Source organism: Eleutherodactylus coqui, chromosome 4, assembly GCF_035609145.1.
Source record: "Eleutherodactylus coqui strain aEleCoq1 chromosome 4, aEleCoq1.hap1, whole genome shotgun sequence".
Taxonomy (NCBI): Eukaryota; Metazoa; Chordata; class Amphibia; order Anura; family Eleutherodactylidae; genus Eleutherodactylus; species Eleutherodactylus coqui.
In genome coordinates, this window is record NC_089840.1 from 290,615,361 (window position 1) to 290,636,882 (window position 21,522).

Sequence of the window (21,522 nt, forward strand, 5' to 3'; positions counted from 1 at the left end):
AGCTACATTAAATAGGGGTGCACTTATTTTTGCACTTCGCATTGAATAATCGAGTAGTGACCCCTTTACTTATCCTATTTGTAACACTAGATTAGCGCTTTGCCAATGTGGTTCCAATATACAAAAAGGGGTCTAAAAGGGAGCCTGGTAACTACAGGCCAGTAAGTCTCAATAATTGGAAAAATATTTGAGGGGTTTCTGAGAGATGCCATCCTAGAATACCTCAAGGAGAACAACGAAATATCTCCTCACCAGCATGGGTTCATGAAGGGTCGATCATGTCAGACCAATCTGATCAGCTTCTACAATGAAGTAAGTTCTAGGCTGGACCAGGGAGAGTCTATTGATCTTGTATATCTGGGTTTCTAAAGCATTTGACACCGTGCCACATAATAGGTTGATATATAAAATGAGACAACTTGGACTGGGTGAAAACGTGTGTATCTGGGTAAAGAACTGGCTCGCAGAGAGAAAGCAGAGGGTGGTAATAAGTGGTTCATACTCTGATTGGGCCATCGTTACTAGTGGGGTGCCACAGGGTTCAGTATTAGGCCCCATTCTGTTCAATATATTTATCAATGGCCTGATAGAGGTACTGCACAGTAAAATATCAATATTTGCAGATGATACAAAATTATACAAGAGAATTAATACAACAGAGGACAATCTATGGCTAGAAAAGGACCTAGATAAGCTGGGGGCTTGGGCAGAAAAATGGCAAATGAAGTTTAATATTGATAAATGTAAGGTTATGCACATGGGCAGGAGCAACGGATGTCACCAATATACACTAAATGGGGTACTGCTAGGGAAAAGTGAGATGGAAAAAGACCTGGGGGTACTAGTGGACTGTAGACCTAACTGCAGCAATCAATGCCAATAAGCTGCTACAAAAGCAAATAGTCTTGGGGTGCGTTAAAAGAGGTATAGGGGCGAAGGATGAGAACATTATTCTCCCACTATATAAGGCACTTGTCAGGCCCCACATGGAGTACTGTGTACAGTTCTGGATACCACTGCTCAGGAAATATGTTGCAGTGCTCGAGGGGGGGGGGGGGGGGTCAAGGAAGGGCAACCAAACTAATAAATGGAATAAGATGACTGGAATACCCAGAGTGGCTATCAAAATTAAGATTATTTACCCTGGAAAAAAGACTTAAGGGGCGACCAAATAACTATGTATAAATACATTAGAGGACAATACAAGGATCTCTCCCATGATCTGTTTATATCCAGGACTGTGACGGTAACAAGAGGGCATCCGCTACATCTAAAGGAAAGCAGGTTTCATCACCAACATAGAAGGGGGTTCTTTACTGTTAGAGCAGTGAAACTGTGGATCTCTCTGCCTGAGGATGTAGTGATGGCAAAATTGATAGAGGAGTTAAGAGTGGACTAGACCACTTTTTAGAATGCTACAATATTACAGGGTATAGACATCAGGTGACCAGTAGGGTTGTTCTGGGTGTTGGAACTGAAACGTTGATCCAGGGATTATTCTGACTGCCATATGGAGTCATGAAGCCATCATTCACTTTTTGTGTAAACAATGATTTTAAGGTGAGCTTAAAATTCATCATTCAGCCAGATAGAGATAACGGGGACCACATGCTGTGTTCTCAGTGGGTGACGGAGATGACATTGTAGAAAGTTGAGGCACAGGACAGCAGGACCATGGCGCCAGCAGACCAGAATATCCCAAGTATGTGTCTCCATTCCCTCAGTCGTAAAGACAGGTGACGTCTCGACCACCTGTCCGCAGTCTTTGTCAAGGAGATTACATTGTATTCTGCTGACAGCCCATGTGAAAAAAATGCAGCTGTGTACCAAGCCCAGCCCACATGCTGTGCGCTGCAAACAGCTCCCAGACGCCCTTTTACAAGCAACTGAAGGTGCCAAAGTGTTGATGGACATTAGTCTCCATTAACACTTTATGATAAATGATCGCTAAATTGTTAATCTTTCAATCATTTGAAAGATCGTCTTTGCATGTAAACTGGCCTTTAGAGATGATGTGTTGCCAGTCGCCAGTCAGAAAGATTCTACAGATGCACATAATAAAAATACAGATTTGCATAATCAAGTTGTGCAGCTGAACATACAGTTAGCCCAGAATAACGGTGAATGGGATTTGCAGATAACTGAGCTCAGGAAAAGCCTGGAAATAGAGAAACCTGCTTGCAGTCAGGCAGAGAAGCAAGCAGAGCTCTTGAAAGACATACTGGGTTATAAGGAAAAACAGGAAGCCCTTCATGTGTCCCAGGCACAGATGAGCTTAGATGAAGAAGCTGAAGAATATACATCGATTGGTACACTGTGGGTAGTATCAAATGAAAAAACTAATTCACAAAATGAAAGAAGCTGACGTGATAACTGAAAGTCACAGTCCCTGGGCTGCACCTTTGGTATTAGTTTAAAAGAAAGATGGAAATATTATATTTTGCGTTGATGTACCGCAAAATAAATATTACCCACAGAGATGCTTATTCTCTCCTAAGGATTGAGGAATCCCTAACAGCAGTAGGATCTGCTGCTTACTTTTCCCCTTTAGACCTCACCAGTAGATTTTGGCAAGTGCCAAGAGCAAGAGAAAATTATTAAAAGACTGCATGCACAAACCCAATGGGTTTGAGTCTAAATCCTTGCCATTTTGACTTTGCAATGCCCTAGGCACATTTTAAAGACTTATGGAATGTTGTTTGGGACATTAAAATTTTGAAACTATACTGTTCTATATCTTGGCGACATTGTCTTTTCCAAACATCTGAAGAACATCTGCAACATGTAGCAGAGGTATTGTAGATTCTAATAAAGCATAAACAGAAGGTCAAACCACCAATTGCCATCTATTACAGACCCAAGTCCGATATCGTGATCATGTAGTAAGTTTAGAAGGCATCTGGACTGATCCAGAGAAAACTAAAGTAGCGAAGAATTGGCCAACCCCATAAACCTAAAAAAGTCTGCAGTTTCCTAGGTTTTGCAGGTTACTACTATTTATCTCCAACTTTGCCAGATAGCAGAACTTCTTCAAGAATATATTAATGGAACATCCAAAAGAACATCAGACAATACCTAAAACCATTCAGTGGCTGTAAGAACAAGAATGAGCTTTTCAACAACTAAAACAAAAATGAATTACTTCCCCTGTCCTGGGGTATCCCAACTATAATCAACCATTTCACCTATACACTGACGCTAGTAAACAAGGACTTGGTGCTGTCTTAAGTCAACTTCAAAATGGACAAGAGGGAGTCTTCTCCTTCGCCAGTCAGAATTAGTTCCTTCAATTTGGAATTTCTTGCCATAGTGTGGGCGATAACAGAAAAATGTAAAGATTGCTTAGCCGCCTCAACATTTACTGCATATACAGACAACAATCCCTTAGTCAATTTGAATACCGTGAAACTGGGAGCTCTGGAAAAAAGATGGCCATCAAGATATTTCGTTTTCACCATAAGTATTGTGTTGGCAAAGTCAAATACAATGCAGATACATTATCCCATCTCCGACACAAACCGATTCTCTTTTTTGAAGAAGACCAGTGTGAGGAAATCGAAATGACAGATTTCTATTCCTTTCACGGAACCCAAAATGCTATTCAAGTTTCCATACCTACCAACTCGGTTGAAGAAAAACAATGGATCTCTATTCAAAATAAGGGCAGAACATTAGGGGAAATACAAGAATTTCTTGTTCATGTTACTATCCCTAAAAGAGTTAATCGAGGCAATGCTGGCCCCAAATTCCACCACTTGTGGAGACAAAGAAAAAAGGTTTTTCTAAAGAGAGGTTTAATATCTTTTCTCAGGATACTCATGTTAATCTCCCAGCCTCAAAAATGAATCCATTGAGATACAAAAGAAAATATCTCCTTGGACATAGTCGTCTTAGGCATAGCATAATTTAGGTATTCAATATGATGTAACAACGCAGATGAGTTATTATCCAGGTGGACACCAGTGTTCAAGTAACCCATTGTTAGATTCTGTATTATTTTTTGTTCCTTTGTCCTTTCTTTTTCTCTCCTCTCTTCAATAGTATTGTCACGTTAAGCTTTGCCCATGTTAGCCTCCGATCCGCACAAAGATAATTGATGGGACCAACACAACTCAATATACGCATACCAAGCAAAGATATACTCGCCGACCCACTTGGACATTTGCAGGTTCGGATTCAAACAAGTTAGCCAGTCAACATCATACTCAAGCCCCATTATATATTGGAATGTGAACCACATGTTGACTTACTTGATTGTCTATAGTAAAGTTATGGGCTATAAATTGTGTATTGTACACCCTATGCACTGGGTGAAATTTGTAATATGTAAATTACATGCTTTTTTTTCATGTTAAAAAATCCAATAAAATATTTGTTGAAGAAAGGTTTAATATACAGAGGAACTATTGACCCAATCACTTATAATAGACTCCATCAGATTCTGATTCCTGGAGGAGAGCTAATCTAGTGCTATCAAGGTATCATGATCAATCTGGACATTTTGGGATACAAAAGACCGAAGCTACAGTGAGGTGACAATTTTATTGGATCAGCATGAAACAGGACATTGAGAGTTGGTGGCAAGATATGCCAAACGTTGACATCACCAACCACATGATGTGGTATCTAAGCTCTTTGACAAGTTTGATGAAGAATACGCCTCAATGTCAACTGCCGAACGACCCATGCTGATAACACTAAAAACCTAGCTTGATTCGTCAAATGATGAAAGTGAATTTACAATAAGATGTTTACAAAGAAGTACCCAAGGATGACTTCCTGTATGCTTCCAGAACTAAATACATTCCTTTCTGAATGAAGAATGGAATAAAAGTTATCTGTTATGTAACAAGACAGCACCCCGAGAGACTACTCAGTGACCAGTTTTCAAGTTTGCAACTAAAGATCCACACCCCGAGTGACTACTTGGAGCTCTGTTCTTGTTGGGATTAGTTGTAGATATTGTTATTCCATCGTCTGGATGGTGATGATAAAATAGCTGGTGCATAATTATGGTATTAATGGCCTGTGCACCCCACATTGTACCTTGGGACAAAATTTAATGAGGTATTTTAGGCTGTCTACCTGAACCTACAGTATTTCATATAGGGATCAGGAACTCCTTGCAGATCAAACCTATCACATGGCTTGGTGTAAACTTTAACTGCAAGGCCTGCTTGCTTCCATTGCCATGCCACTGCCATATGTGAGTTTTTTTGTGCACTAACCTCTATTTTCTCCCTACCACAGGAAGGATATACACCTTACCAGATATTTATATGGTAATTCCTAATATGAATTATTTCAGACTGTGGAGAGATAATTTGTGAAAATGGCCCCATAGCTAGTTGAGATATAAAGTGCCGCCCTAGCTCAACTTGTACTTTAGACTGAGAAGACTACAACTGAAGTGCAAAGTGTCAGCATCCAGGTCATACCTCTGCTCCAGAAGTGTCACGTTGAGGGTGGCTATTGTTAAAGCAGGGGGAATGTAGTGACTCAGAAGGGTACTACAAATCTCTAATGAGAAAATAGACCTCCAGGTTCAGGAATAGGTTAAAACTAGAGATGAGCGAGCACCAAAATGCTCGAGTGCTCGGAACTCGAGTCGAACTTTTCGTAATGCTCGAGAGCTCATTTCGAGTAACAAACCCCATTGAAGTCTATGGGCGACTCGAGCATTTTTGTATTGGACCCATGCTCCGCATGGGGGATGATTTGTGAAACACCTGAACACATCAGAAAGTCATGGAAACACCACAAACAGATAGGGAATGGCAGGGGTAGCATGCATGGCTGCATCTGAGGCTCTCAGGTCCCACTATTAAGCCAAAATGGGGGCAAGAGCATGGCAGTCACCCCTCTAACTATTTACTTGGGACAGACCATAAGCAGCAAGGCACAGGCGCTGGCACAACTTAGCTAAGCACCACACTAGCTGCAACCAAGGACAATCACCGCCTGCGGGTCACACCGCTGCCTCTTCTCCCAGTTTACATGCTGGCATTGCTATCCAACCCCCTGCATGACCCTGCGTCCACAGCGCACACAAAATTTTCCATGCGCAGCGTCCAGCTGGCCTCATGCCACATGCTTGCTTCATAGCCACACCACCCTCATGTCGATTTATAAGTGCGCCTGCAATGAGGAGGAGCCGGAGACACACACTGCAGAGGGTTGACAAGGCTAGGCAGTGACCCTCTTTGAAAGTGTGGGTGATAGCCCACAATGCTGATGAGAATTGATGATAAATTAACGTATGATCATCATTCCAATCCCATGCCACCTCCGTCACAAAATTGTCAGGAGCAGCAAACGTGGGTATAAAGGGGACTCAGGTGCCAGCACTTCTACACATCTCCACAATGCAACAGCACATACTAACACCAAAGATTGGTTTAAAACAGGAGGTGTCGCAAAAGTAGCCACGACAGGTATACAGTGTGTTACGGCACTCCGACCCCCGAGCGCCAGATGGGGTGCCCTGAACTTACCGCACCCCACTGTCCCTGCCTACTTGCCTCGACTTGGCTAACCCCAGGCGGACAACTGGACGGCAGTCCCTACCCTGGCTAGGGACCTGGCGACTGCACGAGATGGACCTAACTAACGGGGACAGAGTACCGACAAGAAAGGCAGATGGAATGACCAAACCGAAAATACTAAGCACAAGGTGAAGCTGGAGAATGAGGCTGACGAGCAAACTAGGAACTGACTGGGAAGAACTGCAGACAGGACTGACTAGCCGCTGACAGAACCAATAACTGGCAGTGAGCTCAGGTCACTGCCAGCCTTATAACTACAAGATTCCGCCCAGGGGCGGAGAGTGGGAGGAGCCCACTCCCCCTTTCACTGCACAAGAGAGGTGGAGGAGCGCGGGCGGCACCCTACGGGCGGACACGCCCACGCCGCTGCACACCGGCCACCCTACGTCGCCGGGGAAGCCCTGCCGTCAGAGCTCCAGGACGCCGAAGCCGGAGCGGCGCGCGCTGACCGCGGGACGCCGCCCTGCACGGTAACACAGTGACCCTGTGAAAGTCTTATGAAGTCACTAAGGCTTCCTGTGAATGCTCCAATCCAATATCTCAGATAACTGTGACTACGCTGATCCCCAGACCCCAAGCAGGAGGAGGAGGTGGCATTATAAGCCCGAAAAACCCTGACCAAGATAGGACCCGCAATACTCTGTGTGGGAAGAATGTGAGCGGGCCCAGGGTCAGGCTCGGTCCCAGCCTCTACCTTGTGTGACCCAAGGTGCCGCAAATTACATAGCAATGGGAAATCCATGTGTCCTCACACAATTAATTCTGTGTAGGTGTCAGATAGCTAAACACCACAATGGGAAAGCCTTCTGCGCCCTACCCAAGTCAGTCAGTGTATTTGTGCCAGATAGGTAAAACACCGCAATGGGAAATCTTTGTGCACCCACAGCATAGGCGAGCCCATGAAACTCAAAGACAGTATTACACATGAAAAAAATCAGAGTGCCCACACATGGCAGAGTTTCACCCCGCCAAGGACCTCGGCCCACACTTCTGCCATAGTCATGCTGTGTATTTCTGTCAGATAGGTAAAACACCACAATGGGAAAGCCGTCTGCACCCTAGCACTTTGGTCTCAGCAATCACACTGTGGTACCCAAGGTGCCGCGAGTTACATACCAATGGGCAATCTGGGTCCCCTCACACTATTCATTCTGTGTTGGTGTCGGATAGCTCAATCGACACCGCAAGGGGAAAGCCATCTGCACTCTGCCCCCTACCCAAGTCAGTCAGTGTATTTGTGCCAGACAGGTAAACCAACGCAATGGGAAGTCTTTGTGCACCCACAGCATAGGCGAGCCCATGAAACTCAAAGACGGTATTACACATAAAGAAATCAGAGCGCCCAAACATGGCAGAGTTTCACCCCTCCCAGGACCTCGGCCTCGGCTCACACCCTCAGTAATCGTGGACATAAAGCGGACTCGGATGCTAGTACAGCTGTGAATGTCTCATTAAATCAGTTACGGTTGCTTTCATCGCTCCAAAGACTGGATGAACCACAAAGAAGTTCCACAGGCCAAACCTGGCGCAGTTTCATCACCCCCCCCCCCCCGACTTCAGCCTCTGCCCACACCCTCAGTAATCGTGGGCCTAAAGCGGACTCCGATGCTAGTACAGCTGTGAATGTCTCATTAATGCAGTAACGCTCCTTTTGTTTGGCCCAAACCACGGTCTCAGATAACTGTGGTAACACGAGAGCAAATACATGTTGCCCAGCGCTGATCCCCAGACCCCAAGCAGGAAGAGGAGGTAGCATAATAAGGCTGAGGACCCAAAATACTCTGTGTGGGAAGCACATGAGCGGGCCCTGGGTCAGGCTCGGTCCCAGCCTCCACCTTGTGTGACCCAAGGTGCCATGAGTTACATAGCAATGGGAAATCCATGTGTAACCACACACTTTATTCTGTGTATGAGTCAGGCAGCTGAACACCGCTATGGGAAACCTTTGTGCACCCACAGTATAGGTGGACCACTGAAACTTTTCTGTTGCAAGAGTATAGGCGAACCCCTCAAACCTTTCAGTAGCAAGTGTATTGGCTTAGCCCAGTAACATTTCTGTAGCAAGAGTATATGTGGACCCCTGTAACATTTCTGTAGAAAGAGTATAGGTCGGACCCCAGTAACATTTCTGTAGCAAGAGTATAGGCAGACCCCAGTAACATTTCTGTAGCAAGAATGTTTTTTAAAGCCTCCATTTTCACAAGGCTGTACGGCAGCATCTCCAGGCTGATTAATTTGGCAATGTGCACATTTAAAGCTTGTGGAGGACAGTGGAGCTGAGGGTGTGTTTGCAGGCCGAAAGGTGTTCGTGCCTGCATCCTGGGAGGGGGATTGGATCTGTGTGGAAGGTTGTGGCACAGGGGAAGAGGCAGTGGTGTGACCCAGAGGTGGTAAATGTCCTTCGTCCCACCTTGTGGGGTGCTTGGCTATCATATGCCTGCGCATGCTGGTAGTGGTCAGGCTGGTAGTGGTGGCTCCCCGGCTGATCTTGGTGTGACACAAGTTGCACACCACAGTTCATTCGTCGTCCGCGCTCTCACTAAAAAACATCCACATCTTTGAACACCTAGCCCTCTGCATGGAGGCTTGCCGCGAGGGGGTGCTTTGAGAAACAGTTGGGGAATTCTTTGCTCTGGCCCTGCCTCTACTCCTGGCCACACCACTGCCTCTTCCAACCTGTCCTGCTGCTGCACTTGCCTCCTCCTCTGAAGCCCTGTCCTCAGTGGGCTTAGCAAACCAGGTGGGGTCATTCACCTCATCATCCAGCAGCTCTTCCTCCGAATCCTCTGTGCGCTCCTCCCTCGGACTTATTGCTCTTACTATTACCTCATTAACAGACAACTGTGTCTCATCATCCTCATCCACAAAAAGCTCTTGAGACAGTTGCCGTAAGTCCCCAGCCTCATCACCCGGACTCCGAGAACTTTCCAAAGGTCACGACAAACGACGGTCATGGGCATCGGTCACGACAAACTCCTCAGGTAAGAGAGGGACCGATTTTTTTCCCACTCAGGGCAGGGACCCGAGAACAGTTCCTGGGAGTCTGCCTGCTCAGAATATGTCATTTTCATGGAGTGAGGAGGCTGGAAGGAAGGAGGAGCAGCCAGAGGATTCAGAGTTGCATTCCCTAATCCGGGAGTAGTGGACTGCGTAGAAGACTGGTTGGTCGATACATTGCTGGACGCATTTTCTGCCATCCACGACAGGACCTGCTCACACTGTTCTGTTTGTAATGAAGGTCTACCACGCGGACCCATAAATTGGGATATGAAGCTGGGGTGACAAGAAACTTGCCTCTCTCCTAATCCCGCAGCAGCCGGCTGTGATTCAACATGACCAGGAACTCAGCCTGTGCCCACACCCTCACTTGGACGCCCGAGTCCACGTCCTCGACCCTTACCCCTACTGCTCATCATGGCGGATTACAAATAGAGCAGGGGCCAAAATAAATGACCCCACTGTACAGCGCTGACAACTGTGGCTTAAGTCACCGCACACAGAGACTTGTAGATAGCAGAGGCTCTATGCTGTGACTTGAAAAAATTAACCCGCTGTCTTGCGCTGATACCTAGGGGTCAGGGGCGTACCTAAAGGCTCAGGGGCCTGGGTGCAAAAGTTCAGCTCGGCCCCCCCCAGGTCCTATTTCCCCCTCGCTCCGTATCTATGCCTGAGGGCCAATGTCCACATGCAGATTTTATTTATAAAATCCGCACGTGGCCCCCGCGCGGGAGATCCGTGCATCTTACTGCCCATAGGGATGCATTGGCATCGATAGGGCAGCTAAAAGCATGCAGATTGGATTCCTTCCCGGTTCGCGGGTCACACGCACAGGAAGAAATCGCAGCATGCTCCATTTTCCTGTGGATCTGCCACACGGATGGCTCCCGCGGCTTCCATTGAAGCCTATGGAAGCCGTTTGTATTCGCGGCACAGCCGCAGCTGTTTTTGTACTGTGCCGTGGATACGCGGGAGAACAGGAGATTTTTTAAAATATTGGTGCGCGGCCGGTGTGTCGAGCACATCCGCCGACCGGAAGAAAGAAAATCCGGCCATCACAGAGGGGAGCCCCGCAGCGTCCGGAGAGGTGAGTATAATGTATTTTCTCTCTCCATGTCCGCGGGCCTGCATGGATACCACTGTGGGATTCAGGAGTGAAATCCGTCTGTGCAAGTGGGGATGCGGCCTAGGAGTGAGAGATAGGAGAGAGATGGATAGATAGATAGATAGATAGATAGATAGATAGGAGATGGATAGATAGTAGAGATGAGCGAGCCTACTCGGCCACGCCCCTTTTTCGCCCGAGCACCGCGATTTTCGAGTACTTCCGTACTCGGGCGAAAAGATTCGGGGCGCGCCGTGGGTGAGTGGGGGGTTGCAGCGGGGAGTGGGGGGAGAGAGAGAGGGCTCCCCCCTGTTCCCCGCTGCTACCCCCCGCATCGCCACGCCTCCCCCCACCCCCCAGCGCCCCCCGAATCTTTTCACCTGAGTACTGAAGTACTCGAAAATCGCGGTGCTCGATCGAGTAATTACTCGAAACGAGTAGGTTCGCTCATCTCTAATAGATAGATTGATAGATAGATAGATATGAGATAGATATGAGATAGAGAGAGATGAGATAGATAGAGAGAGATGAGATAGATAGAGAGATATGAGAGAGAAAGAGAGAGATATGAGATAGATAGATAGGAGATAGATAGATATGAGACTAGGCAAGATAGATAGACATTTACATAGAAAGACATACAGACAGATACATACTCTGGTGCCCGGACTACTTCTCTGCTCAGGAGAGCAGGTGTACGCAGTGTCAGCAGGAAGGAAGCAGCGGGGAGATTACTTCATCCCTGCTCCACTCGATGCCTTGCCGTGCAGTGCCCGTTTGCCAGTAAGTCCTCTCTGCTCCTTCCTCCACCCCCCTCCTCTTCCCCTGTCCTCTCTCCAAGTCCCACCCCTCCCTTCTCCTACTCTCCCCCTGGCTTGTGCTGTCGGCCAGACTGCACTAACTTAGCAAGCGGCCGCCGACAGTGCAAAGTGAAAGTGACTTGTATATGCTGCAGGGCGGCCTCTGGGCCCCTTAAGCGCAGGGGCCGGGTTGCTGTTGCGACCCCGGCACCCCCTACCAGTACGCCTATGCTAGGGGTAATTTACTGCTTGCAGAGACTTGTAAAGCCAGTGGATAGTGCTGGTAACTGCGGCTATCTCAACCCCCCCAAGGAAAGGGTATTGTGAGACGCTCTGCACAGTGACAGAGCTGAAATACTTTGCAGTGGCCTAGGAAATATTAGAGTACTGCTTCGTGGTGAGACCTCTGTCTAATGCACTGCAGACTGAGAACACTATAACAAAAAAAGGCTGTGCACAGGCCTAGATGCGTAAAAAAATGTATGCACTACTGCTCCCAGCCAGACACAACTATAATGCACACGGTCAGATGTAGCCCTAAGAAGGACCGTTGGGGTTCTTGAAGACTAGATCCTACTCTAACACTGTCCCTATATCAGCAGCAGCACTTTCCCTAACCTCTGCCAGCATGCGTCTGAGGCGAGCCGCGTGCGGGACCAGTTTAAGTACTCGGCGGTCACCTGATTGGCCCAGCCACTCACTGCTGTTGGCGGGCAGAGGGCTGGCACATCACAGCAGGAAGTCGTAATGCCTTCCCCGCATGTCTATTGGCTAGAAAATGGTGCTAAACATGCGTGGAAGGGAAATGAAATTGACTCGAGTACCGCGTAGTGTTCGACTCGACTAACGAGCATCTCGAATTCCCTAATACTCGAACAAGTAGCAAGCTCGGAAGAGCATGCTCACTCATCTCTAGTTAAAACATTCTCCCTGATGAAGCAAGAAGTCTGCCAAGCAACAGGGTATGATAGATCCTTGCTATTGGTTGCAGTCAGTGATTTTTTTTTTTTTTTTTTTGGCTAGTCTGCCAAATCAGAGAAGTAACAGGATAGGTCAGAAGACAGTGGTGTGTGAACAATACACAGCCTGGGATTGGAGGATTGATTGCCTAAGCGATGGATGGTCCTACTGAGAGAGACCCTTATGGGTAGGACGTGTGAGAAGTCTGCCTTAGCTGCTGACAAGACAGCATACAGAGCAACCAAGAAGAGAGACTTAAAGTGAATCCTGTGAGCAGCCTAAGTTACAAGCGAGTGGTGGCGGAGACGCCAGCTACTACCACAGTGTGAGTGTCGACAGAAGAGCCCGTAAGCGATCCTCTTATTGGATAGTTCCGGAGGGAAATGCCATAATACCAGAACAGAGTAGGAAAAGTGGAAGAGAAGCATGTAAACTAGATTGGAAGGTTTCCGGAGTCCTCAGCCAAGCCTCAGGACCTGTAGCAACCAAATCTGACTCCGGAACCATGACTGAAAGTGTTACTTAGCACCTGAGGCTGAATAAAGTGGGGTTAGTCACTGTACTCCAATAACAGGGCTGGGGAGCCCCTCACAGGTTGCCCCGCATGCTAAGGCCATTTCTGCATTTAAACATTGTTCCCACCTATTTGAAAAATCCAATTGGGCTCACATTTAGTTCAGCCAGTGGATTCACTCTACATCTCCCACAGTCTGCCGTCTCCCCCTATTTCTGCTTATATACAAATATACTTCTGTTTACTAGTCTCCATGCAAATGTGACTTTATGAAAGTTGTAAATCAGTGGATATCTGCAAGTGTTAGTAAAAGTGATCCCTACTGATTCAACCTTAATCTCTGTTTCTGCATTATTGCTATTGATTACATCATTGTGCTGCACAGCACTGGCGTCACGATTATCATTTATAGTAAAAAGCATAAACACCCATTTCACCCGCTGCAGGTGTTATTGGTGGAGGAAAGTGTTGGTGAAAGTTTAATTTCATTTTGACAACTTCTAGGGGAGGGATTTGTTTTTGAAATTATATATTCACATACATACAGGAGAATCTGTGTCATTCTGTTGGTTTCAAGTCCGGGGCTCTGGCTGGGCCATTCAAGGATATTCACAGAGTTGTCCCCAAGCCCCTCCTGTGTTGTCCTGGCTGTGGTCTTAGGGTCATTGTCTTGTTGGAAGGGGACCCTTCTGCCCGTCTGAGGTCTCTTATTCTCTGGATCAAGTTTTCATTATCTCTGTACTTTCCTACATTCAGCTTTCCATCCACCCTGACCGGTCTCCCCTCCCCCAGCATGATGCTGCCACAACAGGCTTCACTGTAGGGATGGCATTGGCCAGGTGATGAGCAGCGCCTGGTTTCCATCCACCCTGACTGGTCTCCCCTCCCCCAGCATGATGCTTCACCACCAGGCCTCACTGTAGGGATGGTATTGGGCAAGTGATGAGCGGCGCCTGGTTTCCATCCACCCTGACTGGTCTCCCCTCCCCCAGCATGATGCTCCACCACCAGGCTTCACTGTAGGGATGGTATTGGGCAGGTGATGAGCGGCACCTGGTTCCCACCCACCCTGACTGGTCTCCCCTCCCCCATCATGATGCTCCACCACCAGGCTTCACTGTAGGGATGGCATTGGCCAGGTGATGAGCGGCGCCTGGTTTCCATCCACCCTGACTGGTCTACCCTCCCCAAGTATGATGCTGCCACCACCATACTACACTGCAGGGATGGTATTGGGCTGGTGATGAGCGACGCCTGGTTTCCATCCACCCTGACTGGTCTCCCCTCCCCCAGCATGATGCTCCACCACCAGGCTTCACTGTAGGGATGGTATTGGGCAGGTGATGAGCGGCGCCTGGTTACCACCCACGCTGACTGGTCTCCCCTCCCCCAGAATTATGCTCCACCACCAGGCTTCACTGTAGGGATGGTATTGGGCAGGTGATGAGTGGCGCCTGGTTTCTTCCAGACAGAACGCCATATTGGGGTCATCTGACCAGAGGATCTTGTTTCTCACAGTCTGCGGGTCCATTAGGGGCTTGTTGCTAAACTCCAGCTGCATGTACAAATATTTCTAGCATTCTCTTGCCTTTTTGTCATTATGAAGTTTGAGTGCAGAATGATGGGGAAAAACTAGATTTTGGTCAGTGTAGGTGAGCCTTTCATAGGGGTGTATTTAGACTGAGTTCCCCGGTCAGTGCCCACACATCCACAATGACCGTTAGCTGACACTGACCTCTAAGACGTTCTTGATGTCCTTCTTTTTCTCTGCATATGAATACCATCTTGCCCAACCGTCTGGAGCATCAGGATGATCTCTCAAAATGTCCGGCCCCGGTTTCTGATCGCGGCAATAACGGTAGTCGGCTCTTTTTGAGTATATATGGGAGCGCTGTATCGGCACCAAATTCTGGATCTGTAAACACGAGAGCCGCAAAAGACGTCATTATAATTATTTTTAAGCTTATCAGTAATTGTTAACCCTTTATTGCCACTGATGGTTTTGGCCTTGGGTGCGTTGATTTTCTTCATTTATTGACACATTGTTATTTGCAAATTTCGCTTAGCAGCAACAGATCAAACATTAAGGGGTATCCCCAAAATCTGTTTTAGGAAAATCAAGCCTGAATGATGGGTGTCTCTTGGTTGAAGCCCCCACTGTTCCCAAGAAGAGAGTACCATCTTCCCCTCACTGCACTTACTCCCCGACACACACAGTGTGGAGAAGACTGAATGGAGCGGCGGTCGCACATGTGTCACTTCATTCAACTTCAATGGGGCTGCCGGAGATAGGTGAGCGATTGTACCCAGCTATTTCCCTCAGCCCATTGAAACCAGCACCAAGCATGTGCGACCACCACTCCATTCAATTACCACTTCACTGTGGGTGCAGCGAGCCTACAGTGAGGAGGATAAGGGAGCATGAGACCCATATTCCCAGGGTCAGTGGGGGTCTCTGCAGTGAGACTCCCCCGACTAGACTATCCTATGAATAGGTGGTAAAGTCAATTTTGGCATAATCCCTTTAAAGGTGTATCCCGGCGATGAGACACTTTTACTACATTTTCCATTTTTGTAAGGTTGTATTTTGCGAACACAATATCAGTCCGAGAAATTGGGACCAATACTGCGCTTATAAAATGGAATTTCCCTTTGCCGGTGTAATGCGATTTGAAAGAAAATTGCATCAAACGTGTGTTTTTTTGTGTGTGTCAATGAAAAAAATCCTATCGCACTTGCATGAAACGTGCATATTTATATGCGAATAATAGACAAGCTATCTGTGATCTCACAGAGGAGAAGCACATGGCACATGTACATAGAGCCACTGAAAACAATGGGTTCTATTTCTGTGTGTCTATGGGAAAATGCCCGTGTAAATAAGCCCTAAAGATCCGTTCACACGGGTGATTTTCCAAGTATGAGTTTTGTGCATTTCCAAACACAGAAGAGCCGCACAGAAGTTGAACTCCTTATTTTCGATGGGTTTATTTACACGTGCGATTTTCCTCCTTTTCAATGGACCTGCAAAAATCGCATCGCAGTAGTATGTAATGTGAGGGGGTACGGGGCGAGGTTGTTTTTTTAACCATTGAAAATCACAGGTTGCAGCAATGTTTCGCATTTTTCTTGTAAAACGCACTGCAATCGCTGGGGAATCGCCGGTTCCTGAGTGCGATATCACTCAGAGTTTCTCGCTGATCTCGCACTCACTAATGTAAATGGACCCTTCAGAAAAGAAACCTCTGACAGAGCAGATTAGACTGACGGTGAGCGGCAGCCAGTGACTGCGCAGACGATCCGGGCCCTGTAAGACTTCTGGCACAATGTGACATTCGGCGGTACCTTGCTCTCGGTCAGTTCAGCCTCAGGTTTCATCATCACGACGCTCTTGTCCACCGCACGCAGCGCACACGTGGAGCCACCATTAGCTTGAAGATGCAGCTTATTCTCTGAGCCAGGAAGAGATTCTGACTCCGTGAACTTAAGACTGACCTGGAAGAGACGAGACAATGGACACATTACAGTACAGACCCTCTTCATAATCCCAAGAGCCACATCCGCGTTCATCCAGAAAAAGACAAGGCCAAACGTGCAGTGGAAAACTCCAATTTTGCAGTCATGAAAGAGTTAAAAAAGCTTGCCCAGGTTCATGGAAAGATTAACCCTTTCCAATCCACTGTCTGACGTATGAAGAAATTCTGATTGAAGGCTGTACAGCTCCAAAGTTGAAAGATGTCCGGCAGGGTATTCTTACTGTATATTACTGGCTGCTCTTTTGTCGAGGGCCTCTCCAGCATGTTCCATACTGCAGTACTGGGTATAATGGCAGAAAGAGAAAGCCCTCTAGAAAACCCTGAATCCAAAATTGGATTGCAACGGGTTAAAGGTGTTTTCCAGGCAGTGCCGGTTGTGTCGGGATACACCTGGGGTCGGAGCAGAAACTACTCCGACCCATGTAGTGGACGTCACTCGTAATTGCAGTTGCAGCTCTGAGTGAAATTAATGGGACTCTAGCCTGCAGTTACAAGTGCCAGCCACTACATAGGGGTTGGAGCAGTGGCTTCCAGTGGACCCCGACACTGGCAGCGGGCCTGCCTAGAAACCCCTTTAAGGTTACTTTACAACTGAAAAGGATACAGTAGGTAATCCCAGCGGCTTCAGGTCCAGATGCTGGGACAATCAGCAATCCCAAGGTCAGCACACATTAAATGCCCCATGTGAATGGTGCGTTGGTGACATGCGTGACTGCAGCTCCATTCACTTCTAAAGGACACTGGAAGATCACTGCGCTCTCTCCATGGATAATGAATGGATCGCCAGTCTCAGGATTGCTGGGGGACCCAGAGATTGGACGGCCAGCAATCAGATGACTATCGTCTGTCCTCTAAAGGGGGAAACCTCTCTGCTTGTGAAACCCCTTTACTCATAATATATCATAATTATTGAGTTTTATAACTTTCTAACAGACTTTAGGGCACATTTATTACTGATGTTGCACCACAATTCTGGTGTAAGTTGCACCTTTTCGGCACAAATCAATTTAGACAGATTTACCATTGATTGGTGCCAAAAAGAACAGCTGTTGCACCTCTCACTCCACTTCTCAAAAGTAGCATTAAAGGGATTTTCTGGGACTTAAAAAATAAAAGGTTAAATGGCCTCAAAATAAAGAAAAAGATAATTCTTGGGTATACCAGTGGCTCCTCACCCAGCGCTACTGCCCGATGCCTGCCGCACAGAACCTGTACAAAGGGGCAGGCAGTTACGTGCCATTCATAGTGCGTGGGACCGTTCACAAGCTTCAGCAGTGATTCTTCTATGGGTATGAAGACTGTGAATGACGGAAGGGTCACATGCAGAGTGTACGTCACGTGACCGTGCACTGGTTCTTCCAGGTTCCAGGTGGCAGCACCGAGGCTGCAGCGCTAGGCAGGGAAATGCCGAGATGGGGGGGGGGGGGGGGGGGATTCAATTTTTTTTATTTTAAGGCCATTTAACCTATTTTTTTAAGTCCCAGGAAACCCCTTTAATCCCTCATTGCTCTAAGCCAAAACGAAATTTACCTTTAATGGGGCTGTACCAAAGACAAATTTTATCACCTATCCCTAACATAGGTGATACAAGTCTGATTGTTGAGGTTTCATCACTGAGGCCCCAACCGACCCTGAAAATGGGGGTTCTGTGTCCCCCCTCCTGGGCACTGCAGACTCACTGAACCCTTCGCAGTGAGAGGGAGATTGAATGGAGTGGCAGTCACACATGTGTAGTGCCGTTGGATTCAATTTCCTCCTCACTGCAGGTTTGCATCGAGCTTGCAACAATGAGGAGGGGGAGACATGGGACCCCCTGTTCTCAGGATTGGCATAGGTCTCAGTGGTGAGTCCCCCAATCCGACTTCTATCACCTGTCCAATGGTTAGGTGATAAAAGTTGATTTGGGGAATAACCCATTAATTTATCATAACTCTAGACTAACAGAGACTTTACTTTTAATAATGCACTGCTCTAGACCACCAGGGGCCTTATCGTTAAAGGGGTTTTCTCACTATATATAATATATTTTTAAAAAGTTTTTTATTGTGTAAAACTAGAAGAAAAAAAAAATATATATAATTTGGGTATTAACCCCTTAGTGACGAAGCCTGTTTGCGCCTTAGTGATGGAGCCAAATTTTGGAAATCTGACAGGCGTCGTTCAACGTAGCATAACTCCGTAAAGGCTTTACATATCCAAGTGATACAACATGTGGCGAAAAAATTGTTTTTTCGCCACATGTTGTACTTCATTTTGGTTGTAAAAAGAGACCGATATAATTTGTGTATATTTATTAAAAGCGCCAAAATTGGGAAAATTTTGAAAAAATTGTCATTTTTTCACATTTTCAACTGTAATATCTCAAATATGTCCAAGCATACTGTACAAATTTTTTATAAGATATATATTTCCATCTGTTTACTTTATTCTGAATGCACATATGAAAAACTTTTGTGTTCTTTTAACCATTTAGAGGACATACAAATTTAACATTACTTTTCAGCATTTTGAGGAACACTTTGTTTTCCTGCACCAAGCCAAGTTTGCAAAGGCTCATTAGTGTCAGAATAATAGATACCCCCCCAAATGACCCCATTTTAAAAACTACACCCCTTAACGTATTCACTGAGGGGTGTCATGAGTATTTTGACCCCACAGTTTTTTTTTCAGGAATTAATTAAATTTAGAGAGAAAAAATAACATTTCATATTTTTGCAAATATGTCATTTTAAAGACATATTTTTTTCCTATAGTGCCCATGAAAATGAGGATTTACACCCCAAAATGGATACCCCCGTTTCTCCCGTGTTCAGAAATATACCCATTGTGGCCCTAATCTTATGTCTGGATGCACAACGGGACCCAAAATGAAAGGAGTAGTCGGTGTCTTTCAGAACATAAATTTTGCTTGAAGGCGTTTTAGGCCCCATAGCACCTTTGTAGAGCTCTTGAGCGGCCAAAACCAAAAAGAACCCCCACAAACGACCCCATATTGAAAACTAGACCCCTTAACGAATTTATCTAGGGGTGTACTGCCCATTTTGACCCCACAGTTTTTGAATGAATTCAAGCAAAGCAAAAGGAAAAAATTGTGATTTTCTTTTTTTGTCAATTCTGTCATTTTAAAAACAGCTTTTTTTGTACAGCACACACATGAATGAAGCCTTGCACCCCGAAATGGATACCCCTGTTTCTCCCGAGTTCAGAGACATACCCATTGTGGCCCTAATCTTATGTTTGGATGCACAACGGGGCCCAAAACGAAAGGAGTAGTCGGTGTCTTTCAGAACATAAATTTTGCTTGAAGGGGTTTTAGGCCACATGGCACATTTGTAAAGCTCTTGAGCGGCCAAAACCAAAGAGAACCCCCACAAGTGACCCCATTTTGAAAACTAGACCCCTTACCAAATTTATCTAGGGGTGTACTGCCTATTTTGACCCCAAGATTTTTGAATGAATTAAAGCAAAGCAAAAGGAAAAAAACGTGATTTTCGTTTTTTTGGCAAATTCTGTAATTTTAAAAACTGCTTTTTTTGTACAGCACACACATGAATGAAGACTTGCACCCCAAAATAGATACCCCTGTTTGTCTCGTGTTCAGATACATACCCATTGTGGCCCTAATCTTTTGTCTGGATGCACAACAGGGCCCAAAATAAAAGGAGTAGTCGGTGGCTTTCAGAACATAAATTTAGCATGAAGGTGATTTAGGCCCCATTGCCCACTTGTAGAGCCCTTTAGAGGCCAAAACGACAGAGAACCCCAACAAATAACCCCATTTTGAAAACTAGACCCCCTAACGAATTTATCTAGGGGTGAACTGTGTATTTTTACACTACAATTTTTGAATAAATCTAAGCAAAGCAGTAGGAAAAAAATTACAATTTTCCTTTTTTTGGCAGTTGTATCAATTTAAAAACTGTTTTTTTTGTACAGCACACATAGAGATGAAGACTTTCACCCCAAAATGGATACCCCTGTTTGTCCCGTGTTCAGAACCATACCCTTTGTGGCCCTGATCTACTCAAAGGACACATGGCTAGGCCTATAATAGAAGGAGCACCCATTGGATTTCAGGGTACACCGGAATAAATTCCAGGCCCCATCACCCACTTATAGAGCCATTGAGCGGCCAAAACGATAAAGAACCCCCACAAATGACCCCATTTTAAAAACTAGACCCCTTAACGAATTCATCTAGGGGTGTACTGCGTATTTTGACCCCACAGTATTTGAATAAATCTAAGCAAAGCAGAAGGAAAAAATTACAATTTTCATTTTTTTGGCAATTTTGTCAATTTAAAAACTGTTTTTTTTGTACAGTGTACATAGGAATGAAGACATTCACCCCAAAATGGATACCCCCGTTTGTCCCGTGTTCAAAACCATACCCATTGTGGCCCTAATCTACTTACAGGACACATGGCTAGGCCTATAATGGAGGGAACACCTGTTGGATTGCAGGGCACAACTGAATAAATTACAGGCCCCATAGCCCACTTGTACGGAATAAAAATTGACACCTTAAGAAAATATCCCTTCCCCCACACACTCCGCACCCTTTTCGGCATTCCCTAAATCTTAGATAAAAGTAATAATGTGAACTGTGTAGTATTTCCAAAGACAGGGGTAATTACCGAGGCTGGTTGGGATGGGTACATGGGGCAATAAAACCGGTATCCCCCCTCCTCTCATGCTTTTTGGGGGTATTTCATGACCTCAGTAGCGGGTATTGGGTGTAAAAAGTGGCGCTCTTTGAGTCTCCGTAAGCTTGACGATGTGCAGCGGTCTCACACAGAAGGCGCTCAACAAGGTGCTCCTGGAACTGCATGAAGGCAAGCGTTCCCGGGGCTTCTTGTAAATTGCGTATTACAGGTAGCGGTCTGAATAACGCCGGGCTCTCGCAGCCGTAGCAGAATCCGCTTGCAGAGGCCCGCAGCGGATCCCATCTGTGAGCCCGGCTGTGACCCTGCGTACGGCCGCGTAATGTAATGCGCATAACTGCCTACTCACACAGGCGGTCATTCGCAGTACTTTTTTTTTTTTTTGCATTTCCCGCACCGTC

General features: G+C 46.2%; 1 protein-coding gene across 1 annotated transcript in view; it reads right to left on the reverse strand.

Annotated features, from left to right (window-relative positions):
* The window catches only part of LOC136626755 (alpha-2-macroglobulin-like protein 1), a 237,447-nt gene that overhangs the window by 122,765 nt on the left and 93,160 nt on the right, over window positions 1-21,522 (reverse strand). The window contains exons 18-19 of the mRNA XM_066601761.1: window positions 16,267-16,416; window positions 14,657-14,836 (exon numbers count right to left, since the gene is read on the reverse strand). Coding sequence (XP_066457858.1) covers window positions 14,657-14,836; window positions 16,267-16,416 — 330 coding nt within the window. The remainder of the gene's footprint in view (window positions 1-14,656; window positions 14,837-16,266; window positions 16,417-21,522) is intronic.